The sequence below is a fragment of the Varanus komodoensis genome, unplaced genomic scaffold (assembly GCF_004798865.1).
Source record: "Varanus komodoensis strain SLA01 unplaced genomic scaffold, ASM479886v1 scaffold18_1, whole genome shotgun sequence".
Lineage (NCBI taxonomy): Eukaryota > Metazoa > Chordata > Lepidosauria > Squamata > Varanidae > Varanus > Varanus komodoensis.
This window is the reverse complement of record NW_025335548.1, coordinates 4,459,062-4,472,372: the sequence shown is the minus strand read 5'-3', so window position 1 is coordinate 4,472,372 and position 13,311 is coordinate 4,459,062. Positions and strand designations below refer to the sequence as shown.

Here is a 13,311-nt window from a genome sequence, read left to right as displayed (position 1 = left end):
ATGAAGGACTAAAGTTTAGTAGGTTTGGAAAAGAACAGGCAGCAGATACATAGCTAAATGGCAGAGAAACTGCAGAAATGAGAAATAGACAAACAAAAACTTTTCTAATGTTTGCCAGAGTTACTCTACCCTTCCAAAGCTGCATCCTCACATCGCAACACCTGTTAGTCCTCATCTGCACTTGCAGAAATTGTGGGGGTGTGGAGTAGGAATTTGCTCTACCAATGTGGAGTGCATGCAGGGAAGACTTTTCTGAACACTTTCCCTTGTGAAAACACCTCCAGGTGGACAAGATTAGCATAATGGGAAGCGGTGCCCAGTCCAGTTCTAGTTCTTTGCTGTGAGGCACTCTTATACATGGGGATAAGAAGAGATGTTGGAGGAATCTACAATGCATTCAGAGGCATTTGGGTTTCTCCAAAGAAGACCCACACATTCTGCAACAGAGCAAATTTTCCTGCATCTCAAAGGATCTGCAGACCTGTGGGTGTGCGGGGGAGTTCTTTTTATTTTCCATAATTTTACAGAAATTTAGTCATAGAAAAACACGAAAAATAAAAAGCCACCAACCAAAAACAACCATTTGTTCTATGCAAATGCAATGTGTAACAAGGGCATACAAATCTGATTCTCTCAACAAGCAAACAGTGGAATGAAAGATTAAGCAAAGTCTGTCTGTCTTTACATGGGGAGCTTGCAAAGACGTGCATATCATGTGATCCTTTCACTTGCAGCCAGAAATGGTACGGTCCATTCCACTAACCCATTTTGCTGTATGTTTAATCCAGGCATCAAGTGGGTTAATTTTTCCAGGGGAAACCTGGTGAGGTTTGTAGCTGAGACAGGAGCTTGGAACCTGAGTTGCCCCCACTCAAGCCCAACACCTCTGCCATCACACCACCCCAGCTTGCTTTGATGAGTGAGGCCCTAATACGTTAAATGTTGTTTCTAAGGCAGTGTTCTTCCTTCTACCCTCCTTCACAGCTCTTCAAGTTAGAAGACTTGAGAAAACAGCGCCTTGAGGATTTGGCCACACTAATCCAGAAGATTTACAGGGGCTGGAAGTGCCGCACACGTTTCCTTCTCATGAAAAAGAGCCAAATTGTGATTTCTGCCTGGTACAGAAGATATGCAGTAAGGATTTCATCAGTCTAGGCTTTTTCCTGTCCCTTTTCATGGGCTGGTGCAGTTATCATGGCTTTGAAAATGATAAACATCCGTTATTTAAAGAAAATATTCAATTGAATGGCGAAAGTTGCCATAGACTGGAATCTATTTGATAGTGAGTATTCTTGGAAAGTGCTTGAGCTTGGTCTTCGGTCTTTCAAGTCTGCCCTAGCAGAAGGAATTTCATAATTCTACAGCAGTCAGTTGTAGAATCTCTCTGCATGCTCTTTATTGGTTTTTAAAAAGCACTTTGAATTGAGCTGGAAAGGCTGTAGAAACAGCATTACTGCCCTTGGGCTCAGTGCAGCTGTAACATTTAAACACGGCCGTCGCCTTAAGCCTGGTTATGAAAGATCCCAAATTCCTTCTTGCTGAGCAAATCTCTGCCCCAGAGGTATGTATGGGGAGCCTGCTGCCTTATTGCATGATCAGGAAAGCGAGGGAAAGTGTCTCAGCTATGGCTTGCTCAGTGCAGCTTTATAGCATCATTAATACAAAGCAACCCACTTCAAACCATGTTTTTTGTGTTGGTATGTGCCAAATTCTTAACCATGACTTAGTTATATAGGCATATGGTTTAACCAAAGGGAAATGCTGGGATCTTGGAGCATTACTGAGGTGCTTTTCCAATAATGAGTTCCCATTATTGAATTAGGGAATTGTTTCTTTATAAGTCTTCAAGGACTGTCCTACATAACATGTAAAACAATAGTGCCATTGCAAAGATGAGGGGAGTTGGAGCATTTTCTGTGCACTCCTCCCTATTTGGAGATGCACAAAGGAGTTGAATTGCATTTACGTCTGGGTTCCTGTTGTTTTTAGCAACAATATGCAAAAGAAAGTATGTGTGATTTGATTTAGCATTCCAGTTCTTTAAAAATTGCAATTTCCTTTCTATATATTTATATACACACTCTTTTTAATTTTTTCAATACAGCAACAAAAGAAGTACCAGCAGATCAAAAGTTCTGCCATAATAGTGCAATCTTATATCAGAGGATGGAAGGTGAGTTTGGTGAATAATTTGGATTAGACTTAGTTCCCTTTCCCGATGTAATCTCAGTACAGAATAATGGCGGTACCCACATGGTCCAAGCTGGGAATCCAAAACCTCCTCTGTTGGAATCCTGGCATTTCCTTATTGCTCAGAGGGTGGGGAGGGGATTGGTTCCTTCACCACATTTAGGAATGCTAACAGAGAAGACCGTAGCACAGTCCTGCAGACATTTGCTGGAAACAAAGAGTGCTGGTATTACTTTCCATAGAACATTGTACTGTGGAAGACACTTTTTGTTGTAGTATTATGCCTTCTAATTAAGATCTCCTGCTTTGGGCATTCTGACATCTAAATGCAGTGTGTTAGGTCAGAACTACATTGTATGTTGATTTTTCCAAATAGCTGCCTCTCCATGGAAAAGTAGAGTTAGGAGATGATTTGTGGGTCGGAAGAGGCAGAAAGGAATAAGAATATTTAATCCTTCCTCTGCCTACCAGTTTCCCTTTCAGCTTCCTCGCCCAGCTTCACTCCAGGTTCCATGTTTCATTTGTAACCACATATTTGAATTCACAGATGCGAGAAAAACAGTGGGTGGGAGAGGAGTTAACATCCTTCTATCCATCTCTTTATGATGGAAAATCTTTATTTAAGCATTCATTTAAATGTGTGTTTTATTTTCAGAAGTAGGATTTAATGAATCAATTGATTAATTGCATTGCTGCTTTGCAGTAATGAAGCAGTGACTAGGTTTTGGAAATGCAACTGGGCCATGTAATTTCAGTCTTAATGTGCTTTAAATAACCGAGACAGCACCAGCACTTCGTGCTATTGCCTGTGCCAAAAGAATCTAAAATGTAAAGCTGATTATGTAAAAGGTTGCTTAATGGAATGTTTGGATTATTATGCTTAAAACATTTTTCTCTTCAATTTTGTTTAACTTAAGCTTTCTCTAGAATCTGCATTACATGCATCTAGTGGCTATTTTAAGAATATGAGTGTTGTGGCTTGAAATCCCAAGTCAACAACAGAAATCAATGAGTCTGGGAAAACTAGTTAAAGCACTGGTGACCCCCCCCCCCCCCGCCCACCAACAACAGGGTATAGGAAATAAATGCTTCTCCCCCACTCAATTAATTTTGCAACACTGTTTTCATAAAGCCTGCACTCAGAAAGAGTAAGCAGAATTGCATACTATCAAGACATAAAGAATGATAAAATATTTCTTTCTCCTGAGAGATGTGGAGTGGGTATCCAGGCAGCCAATCACTCTGTTTGTGTCTTTTGGACAAATGAATTTTTTCCACGTGATAACTCGTCTTTGGCCTGGTGTGTTTCTCTGTGTGTGTGTGTGTGCTCCCATACAGGCCCGAAAGCTGCTTCGTGAACTGAAGCACCAGAAGCGCTGTCAGGAAGCGGTCACCACGATCGCAGCCTATTGGCGCGGTGCTCAGGTAAGAAATGCAAGCATGTTTCAGGTTGTTTAAGAGCCACTGCATGGTGCAAGGGTTATCTAGATAGGCCAAAGACAAGTTTTCAGCTACTTTGTTGTGCGCGCACGCGCGCGCGCTCGCTCTCTCTCTCTCTCTCTCTCTCTCTCTCTCTCTCACGCGCAGCTGTACTTTTAACAAGTTTCAGTCTAGCCAGCACACTCTTTCATTTATACTATATGAAATGACTTTCTCTCTTTCTTCCCTTCCTCCCTTCCTTTCTCTCACTCTCTTCCTTTTTCTGTCCATTGGGATGTTGAAGCAACCTTTTTTCGCTCAATTTTTTTTCTGTAATTCGTTTTCAAATGCACCACAGGCGCGAAGGGAACTGAGGCGACTGAAGGAGGAGGCTAGGAATAAACTTGCTATTGCTGTTATTTGGGCTTACTGGCTTGGATTTAAGGTACTCCCTGCAAGTGTCATGTGCTCCCCTTCCTTATCCAACTTCATTAGTGAAAAGCAAGATTTAAGCATTTTTACTGACTTACTAAACCTGAGCATGTCATTGCTGATAACCATTTTCATCTTTGCTGCACTTAACACTAAAACATTCTAGACCTGCCCAGCTGAATCACACTAATTGCTTCTTAACAAACCATTAGGCATCCAGACTGAAAATGAGTGGACTCAGCACCCTAAAATATACTTAACCAAATGTGCATGTCTCAGAGCAAAAGGTCTTTATTAGCATGTACTTGCAGTAATATTTTAGTATCCCACACTAAAACTGTTTGAGGGGGGGAAACGCAATTAAATTCACAGTAGTGCACATACATTCTAACTATGCTTTAATACAGCCTTCCCCAATCTGCAGCCTTCCAGATGTCTGGTGCCCAGCATGGATGGGAATGATGGGGGTTGCAGTCCAATCCATCTGGAGTGCATTAGGTTGGAGAAGGCTGTCTTGTTACTTCACATTTTATTACAAAGCATTGCTTTGTTCATTCTAGCACAGTGCTATGCACAGTAATAATAATAAAGCAACAAAACAGGCAAGGTAGAGCTTTGGGCTGCCAGACATAACAGGGTGGGCTGGGAAGTCTTATCAGGACTTTTAGGACGAGTGCATCATGTCACATGACTAAATGAACCTTTTTGGGGGCTAGGAAGCAATGCCGTAATATCTGAAAGAGGCAAGCATTCTGGTGGCCATAATGGCATGCTGCAGTACGAGCCAGTCTACACTTTTCAGTTCAGCTAGCAACTCCTGTGTTGAGGAATGGGCAGTGTTTGTAAAGGAGCCAATGTGTAGAACTGGGGAAAGAGGCAGTTTGCGGGAGACTGTGCAGGCTCCCAGAATTGCAGGCAGCCCTTCTTTTTGGCTCTGTGAGAGCCAAGCAGCCATTGGAAGCTGAGTAGTGAACATGGGATGGCAGCTCTGACGCCAGGACGTTTCCAAGCTGCTGCTCAGATCGCAGCGAGGACCAGGCAGCTGAAATCAATTCTGGTAGTGGTTGAAAGACTTTCTGTAGGCAAAGCTGGGAAGAGTTGCCTCCTGGTTTTAGATGGCAAAGGATATGTTTGGAAGGCAAGTCTTGGTTTTAGGCACTAGTAAAATCTGGCTAGGGTTTAGGAACCACATAATGGCTGTGACAGCATCCTCTGGGCACTTGCTGTGTGAAGAATTTGGCCCTCCAGCCGGTTGAGTTGCATCCCAAAAGTATATCTAGCTACCTTAGAAACTGTGGTCTATGGCAGACAGTTACCAATTTTTGTTTGTTTAAGGTATCTGCACATGGATACCGTCAACAAACATAGACTTTAGTTGTTTCTGTAGCATGGGCTTGTAGTCCTGCAAAGCTTAGCTCTCAGAAATGTATTTAGCTGGTTTCTTTACAAATAAATTTACTTTAAAAAAGGGTGTTGGCATTAGAAGGTGGGTATAGTAGCAAGATTAGATTTTCAAGAGAAAGCAATTAATATGCAAGTCTAAACTGTGGCCCTGAAAAAAATCTAGGAATGCCACTGTCAGCTGTTCTCAGAAATGAAGCTTCACTAAAATGCCCTTGATGGAGCAGGGCTAGCTCTGATGTGGGCGGGGGTTTGCAAGCAACCTCTCCCAGTGGGCTCCAGTATGTGTGCACACCCATTCCCCTTGTTCAGTTTGCAGTGGCTGCTGTGCCTTTTCCCCACCTGTGCACACTGCTAGAGGCCCCGGCCTGCGAGCATCCTCCTTCTTGGCACTCTGCTCAGTCACCGTGCCAGGATAGGCTCTGCAGGGAATCCCAGGGTTGGATGATGACCTGCAGTAGCCAGAAGGGCAGCAGCCCTTGCCCAAGAGACTGCTCACTAACACCACCTGCTTGCTGTTCTGGACTAAAACCTCAGGGAGTTGTGCTTTGGAGGGGCCTCAGCTCAGTGGTGGAGTAGCTAGAAAATCCCAGAAGTCTGCAGATAAGCAGTGCCAATGGCAGTGGGATAAGAGGGTCTAATGTGTGCATCCACCCGCCATGCATTAGTGCAGCCTTTCCCAACTCAGTGACCGCCAGATGTTTTGGACCACCACCCCTGGCATTCCTGACTTTGGTGATGCTGACTGGGGGTAATGGGAGTTAATTTCCAAAATATCTGGGGCGGGGGGTTGTTCAAGGTTGGGGCAGGCTACAAAGAATATTTTTAAAGACTATATGTTACGAAGGATTAGAAAGGGAATACAGCCTTCCTTGAACCTTGTGCGCTCCAGGTGGCTTGGACTGCAATTCCTCTCATCCCTGACCTTTGGCTGTGCTGGTTGGGGCTGATAGGAGAGCACCTTGTTGGGCTGTACTAGAGGACTGCCTTTGAAATAATGGTTGCTCGTGCTGCACCATGCAGGCCGGGTTTGTATTTATGTACATGGTAAAATGGTAGTAAAGCAATTAAACTTACTTCCTATTGCCCAGTTCTCTAAATTAGACTCACTGCCCTCAAGATTTCAATGGTTTGAGGACAGTGAGTCAAATTTAGAGAATTGGGTGATAGCTTTTTGAGCTGCAGAAATGGTCAATATACTGGTAACATAAATATAGACAGATAGTTTTGGTCTGGGCTGGAATTGCGAGCCATGTAATAACTGAAAATTCTTCTGCAAGAGAGTGTTGACTGGCTTCTTTGAGGAGCAGTTATTTCAAGAAAAGTGTGCTTCACATTACCAACCTTTTACCATAAGATTATTCCAAGATGTCCATGTTTCTGGTGATCAAACAGTACATGGCTGCCCCACCATCATTAAGGCTGCTGTTATTTTGGGTTTTAAGAAAAAAATCAGATCTCAAACAAGGGCTCACTAGCTAAGCTTATTTATGAAATAGGACTTGCTGCCCTTTAGTAGAAGATGACTGTTAAAGAGAGCAGCGAAAAAGATAATCTCTCTGCGAGGAAACTTACTACATGCCTTTGAGCAAAACCGAATGATGATGCAGGTGGGCAGTGTTCTGCTTCTTTCCCGCCAAATCACACTGAAACAGTTACACTGCAGTCCTTCCAGCATTAGTTCTGTAACCAGCCTTCTCCTACCTGGGGTCCTCCAGAGGTGTGGGAGTGCAACTCCCATTACTCCTAGCATGCTCGGTGGGGGTATAGGGAGTGAAGTCCAGCCCAGCCAGGAGGAACCTGGTCGGGGACATAAGGTAAATTCTTCTTATGCTAAGGATTTATCAGTACCACTTGTATAACTATTTAGGCAAACCTACTGAGTTCACTGGGGCTTACTCCCAGGTAAGTGGGTATAGAATGCAGTGCTCTTCTTTTCTGTAGGATCTTTTAGATCAGCACAAGGTTAAATATCAGGGGCTTTGGTTCTAGGAATCTTCCAGTAGCAAAACTAGCAAGACTTTCTGTAGGATGAACTGATGCCACAGTGCTGCAAGTGCATAGCAATAGCTGCTGCTGCTTTTATGCTGTTTATGCCCAACAATCCAAACTCAGTAGATGTCTGTCCTCTACTAATCCTAAAGTAGTAAAAAGGAATTAACAGAAACTGATGTCCAAGCCGAATGCATAGATACCCTTTTCTTTTTTCTTTGTAAGAAGTCCTTCCCCTGCTCTCTCCCACCCCATTCCCTTCTGTTGTACAAATGCTGAAATCATGTTCCTGTGATGTGATATTCATGTATGTCTTTATGTGATGATGCAGCAAAAGCTCACTTACAAGATTTTGGAAGAAAGTAACCGTGGCGTCAACATGCTTAGGATAGTTGAACGTTAGAGGGTGGGAGTGCTCTAAGCTGGGGTCTCCCAGGAGTCTCTTCTCGATGTCCTCCAAGTACTTACGTTCAGTACTTGGTTTAGTCTTCTTGTACTTCAGGTACTTGTCATTGCAAAATGGAATATGTGGGCTGCTTTCTAATATTTGGTCTGAATCAGCGTCCTTTGGGTCTACACCTTGCATAGAATGCCCTTGGTCAAAATTATGAACCAGCCAGCCTTTGCCAAATGGAACAGATGCCCTGGGGGAGCGCTCATCCGAGAGTCCGCCTGGCGCTCATAAGTCTTTAATACGCATTGGTGAGGCCATGCCGAGGACCAGCTTCCCCTCTCACCCTCTCTGCACCCTGACATGCTGGGGCTCTGAAGGTTGCACACTGTTCTTCCATCTTCCTGTATCAGCTGTTCTCTCAGCGGGAGTGTTCTCTCTCTGATCATTGTGCTGTCTGCATCGGGCTGTCTCTATGACTCACTATCTAAACATTTTAGGCTCGAAGGGAGTTGAAACGCTTGAAGGAGGAGGCTAGGCGCAAGCATGCTGTTGCAGTCATTTGGGCTTACTGGCTTGGACTAAAGGTACTCTCTCAAACAACTCCCTTTTGTCAGTAATGAACTCAGTCAAGTGAAGCCTCTACTAACGCATAATAAACTTCTGGTGCTCTGAGATTGCTCTAGCAAGCATGATCTTTGAGGAAATTGTTTTCTCCCCACCAGCTTCTAGAAACAAAACAAAAGCTATTGCATGTGGTGTTGGGCATTTTTACATGTATGTTTTTGATATATATGAAGCTGTTGGAAGGCATTGCTATTCTTATCATAAATGTGGATTATCAGAGAAATAGTGTGTGGTTTTTATTGAAGGGATGGTTGGCCTGTACTGGCAATGATTCAAGTTAAAGCTGTTAGATATGTCTTTATGTCCTCCCTTTGTGATAAGAGCTAATTGTGACCATGGCTTTCTTTGCTTTTGTTGGTGCATCACACATATGGGTTTTATGCGCTGTGCAGAACAGAATTTGGAATGCCGTAGAGCAGCCTTCCCAATCCGGTGGCCTTTAGAAGCCTTTGGACTGCAGCTCCCAGAATTCTCATCCAGCAGGGCCATTGACTGGGAATTCTGGGTGTTGCAGTCCAGACGTGTCTGGAAAACCCAAGGTTGGGGAAGGCTGCTCCAGACCTAAGCAGAGTTTCTTGGTGAGAACCCTTCTCCTTGTTCTGCAGGTGCTCTGGGCATGCCTCGCACCTGTGGTTTAATTCCTTCTTTTCCCCTTCAGTGACAGGAAGCAATTTGGCACACAGTCTCAAGGCAAAATCTACTGTATGCATCTTTCTCAGCAGAACTCCCTTTTTTCTCCCTCCCCTTGTCTCTCCTACCTTCTCTGAACTTTTCTCCTCTGCCAGGTAGGGGTGCCTGATCCCCAACGCCTTCTTCAAAACTGCTCCCACTGCAGCAATACCCTGTGCCTAATCCCATCATCATAGAGGGGTCTCAAGTAAAATCTGAACATAAGACACATTCTTCCATCATGCCTCAGTAGGACACCTAAAGAATCTTACTTCTTATCTTTCCACTCTAAATGGTCATTTTAGTTCAAATACCATCATCCTATCTGAGGGAAGAGTGCTGATGAAAATAAACTGCATCTTAGATTATTACGGCAGAATTTTATGCCAAATTCCTCTTCTCTACAACTGACTGACACCCTTCCACCATGCCTAGAACCACATCACATCCTATGAGCAGATACTCTCCGTCATTACTGATGAGTGTCACATAGACTTCCCCCATCAGGGGTCTTTGGTTCCACTGAGCCTGCACCACCACTCAAGAAAGAGATTGGTATCCTTCTGTGCAAGAATGTGATAGAAAAGTTGTCAAGTTTCTTTTTGAGATACCTCACTTTGTGTCCTTCAGCAGGACCTTATTGAACCGTCAGTGTTCCATAGGGTTATGGTTGTCCTTCGGCCTGATTGTTCATTTCTATCTAAAGTTGTAGTCAAGTTTCACCTAAAGCAGGACACAATTCTCTCTCTCTCTCTCTCTCTTTCAAACTTTTGTACCCCATCCTATATATAAAAGTCTCAGGACAGTCCTGAAAAGAGTACTACCACTCTTCCTCTCTGAACTAATGTCCCCACTTGAAACTAAACTCCATTTACTCGATGTTTGCAGGAGTCTCACTTTCTATAGTCATCCTACTTTTGAAGGATGGCTAGACTTTTTGTTTGTCATTTTGGGCTCAAGTGAGGCTCCCAGTCTTCTCTCAATACCTAGCAGAATGAATAACCTCTACCATCCACCTGGCATACGAGCTAGCTCACCTGTCACCTGCTTGCAGGTGAAAGAACCAGCGTCTTCTTTAGTGGCATTCATCAGAGGCATGCCAATAGCACAGCTATGTATTGCAGCTATATTGGCTCAGCCATCTGTATTCATCAAGCACTGCCACCTAGGTGGTAGAGCCAGGATGGGTATATTGATTGGCAGAGCTGTTCTTTCTTCAGTCTTGGTGTCTTTCCCCCTCCCTGAGTCCTTGGCTTTTTAGTCACCCATGTAAGTGAGTCCCAGAGCGCAGCAAAGACAGATTGTTCACCTGAAACTGTTTTCTTTTAGTGCTCACCTTTGAACTCACTCAAGCCACCCTTCTCCCTGTGTCTGTGTTCTGTTTCTCTTCCCCACTGAAGGGTATTTGGACCCAGGCAGGAGCCATGCCCAGAGCATGCTCAGAGGAGCTGGTGGGATATCTGCCAAAAAGCTCTGCTTAGCTCCAGAATCTGCTGACCTCTGTTCTGTACGGGGGTGTAAAAGCTCTATGTGTAAGTTCACAGATGGCCCCTTGCAGAACAGTTAACTAGAGATAACGAGCAGATTTGCTTTTATGCCACTTGTCCTCTAGAGTCCTTCATTTCTGGTCAAAGATGCCAGTGAGATCAGAGAGAGTAGAGAAGATTCACCTCCCTTCCCCTTCTCAAAGCCCTTGGTTGCCTCCAGGGGGGATCCAAGCCTCTGTGGGCCGGCTGGGTAATCTTCACTCACCAGATTAAGGCCTGTGGGGTGGAGGCTTGCCCACCCATGATTTATGTGGACAGATTATTTCATGTCAGGAATTATGTACATGGCCACTGCATAAGAAGTATTTACTCACCCTTGACTTTGCACATTTTCTTATGTTACAACCTGGAACTGATTTGGAATTCACTGGCCTTTTTACCATGTGATATATACAAGATACTTAGTACTGTGAAGATGCAAAATACTTTTAGCGTAGCACAGATGTTAAGTAAACAGTATCAAACTGGCACTTGTTAGTTAAAAGAAATCCACGCCCTTTGCTGTGACAAGCCTAAATAAGACCTGGTGCACCAACTACCTTCGGAAGTCACGTTTTATAAGTGGCTGATTGGAGCCTACTTTGAGCACAATTCTGAATAACACATGATCTCAAACTAAATTCATCTGTTTCTGGTAGGCCCATAGTCTGTTGGAGAGCATACTGTGTTAAAACAAAGAGTATCAGGAAAAGCAACTTTGGGATCATGTTTTGCAGAAGCACCAATCAGTGATGGGTTATTTTTAAAATCCCAAACTATGAGTATCTAGTGCACAGTTAAATCCATTATTACTGAGTGGAAAGTATGTGGTTCAGCTGCAGCTCTGCGTAGGAAAGCTATCCACCCAAAACTTAAGTGACCACATGAGGAAGGTGCTCGTCAGTGAAGCAACTAAGTGGCCAATGAATGGGAGAAAGCATACATGGGACAACTGCATTTCAGATGCTCTGCAAAGCTGGGCTTTATGGAAGGGTGGCAAGAAGAAGCCATTGCTGACACAAATCCATATCAATGCCCATATGGAGTTTGCAAAAAAGGCATGTGAGAGACAGAGCAAACGTGGGGAAAATGTCTCTGGTCTGATGAGATCAAAATCGAACTTTTTGGCCCTGCTGCCATGTGGCACAAGGCTCCTTGCCCTGAGACCATGTGGTGAAGCATGGTGGTAGCAGCATTGCATTGTGGGGTACTTTTCCTCAGCAGGGACTTGGAAACTGGTCAGGATGGAGGGCAAGATGGACAAGCCAATGGTAGGGCGATGCTCGAGGAAAACCTGTTTCTATCTGCAAAGAGCCTGAGAAGGGGGCAGAAGTTCAGGACAGCGGGCATCAGCACATGGCCAAAGTAACACTGGAGTAGTGGACAAACAAGAACCTGAATGTCTTAAAATGGCCAAAGCTCAGACCTCAGTTGGATTGAGGATCTGTAGCACAACGTGCAAGTTGCCGTTCACTAAAGATTCCCATTCCACCTGGCAGAGCTGAAGGAGTTTTCCAGGAAGAATGAGCAAACGTTGTAGGATCCAGATGTGCAAAGCTGATAGAGATTTAACTAAGAGACTTGCAGCTGTAAGTGCTGCCAAAGGTGTTTCTACTGTGTATTGATGGTGTCTGTGTGCAAATACTTATGTAACCAACAAGAACCAGTTCGTTTCTTCTTACATAACTTCTGTGCCACAATAAAACCACTTTGCACCTTCAGTGTTGAATATCTGGTGTACAGCAAGCAGTAACAAAACCAATTAAATTCATTTCCGGCCCCAGTTGTAACCCAAGAAAATGTGGTAACAATCAATGGCAGTGGGATTACTTCTCTTAGGCCCTGTCTATGTGAAGTTGCTCTAAACTTAGCAGTTGCTGCACCTTCTACATTTGAATTACCTAATGCACCCAGGTTTTGAGTGTCCTCCCACTAAGTCAAGTTAATGGATTTTAGGTAATTTTTTGGACTAAGGTAGAACTGAATTTATAATAATTCATTTATTAGAAATCTTAGGTAATTTCTTCCAGGCATTTATTCCACAATGCCCATTCAAGTTAGTAATTTTCAAATTTCAGTAGTTTTTGTGGTTGAGGATCAAGTTGTGTGAATGAGGCACCTATGTCTTCAACATAGGTCTGCTCCAAAGAGGTCTGAAGTGGCATGCCCCCCCCCGCCTCCCCCTCTGCCCAGATTGGCTTTTCAGTGGCAAAGCCAACCAGGGAAAAACGCACTAGGAGAGATGGGGGTGGTTAAGAGCAATAGTTAGTGCTAAGGGCTGATAGTGCCAAAGAGCACGGACCGATAGTAGCAAAATAGATGGATTAGGGGGTTAAGAGTGTTAGGGACTGACTTGGAATAGTACTGACTGACCTGGTTGGTGCTTGAGAGCAACTGCTCGATTCTAACAGTAATTGCTTTCTAGGAAAGTCAACTTACTGGTGTGGCAGGAGGCAGTTTATGAGTAAACCACTTGTGGAGAGAAGAAATGTCATTCAGCTGATGCCGCAGTCTCATTCCATTAAAACCAGTGAGGGTATTGCCATTGATTTTCTGCCACAGAAAAGCTATATAGAGATTCCTTAGATTGTTGCTGATGTGTGATAACCAGTTACTCAAACACCACATCCAGTCATTGTTTGGTCCTGCTGTGCGTGTGTGTGT

At 43.9% G+C, this 13,311-nt stretch overlaps 1 protein-coding gene across 3 annotated transcripts in view; it reads left to right on the top strand.

Annotated features, from left to right (window-relative positions):
- Positions 1–13,311, top strand: part of MYO1B (myosin IB) — a 137,500-nt gene that overhangs the window by 103,484 nt on the left and 20,705 nt on the right. The window contains exons 20-24 of one of the 3 annotated variants that reach the window (XM_044427088.1): positions 985–1,134; positions 2,105–2,173; positions 3,529–3,615; positions 3,968–4,054; positions 8,326–8,412. In XM_044427088.1, coding sequence (XP_044283023.1) covers positions 985–1,134; positions 2,105–2,173; positions 3,529–3,615; positions 3,968–4,054; positions 8,326–8,412 — 480 coding nt within the window. The remainder of the gene's footprint in view (positions 1–984; positions 1,135–2,104; positions 2,174–3,528; positions 3,616–3,967; positions 4,055–8,325; positions 8,413–13,311) is intronic. The other 2 variants (XM_044427089.1, XM_044427090.1) reach the window with 2 other exon arrangements.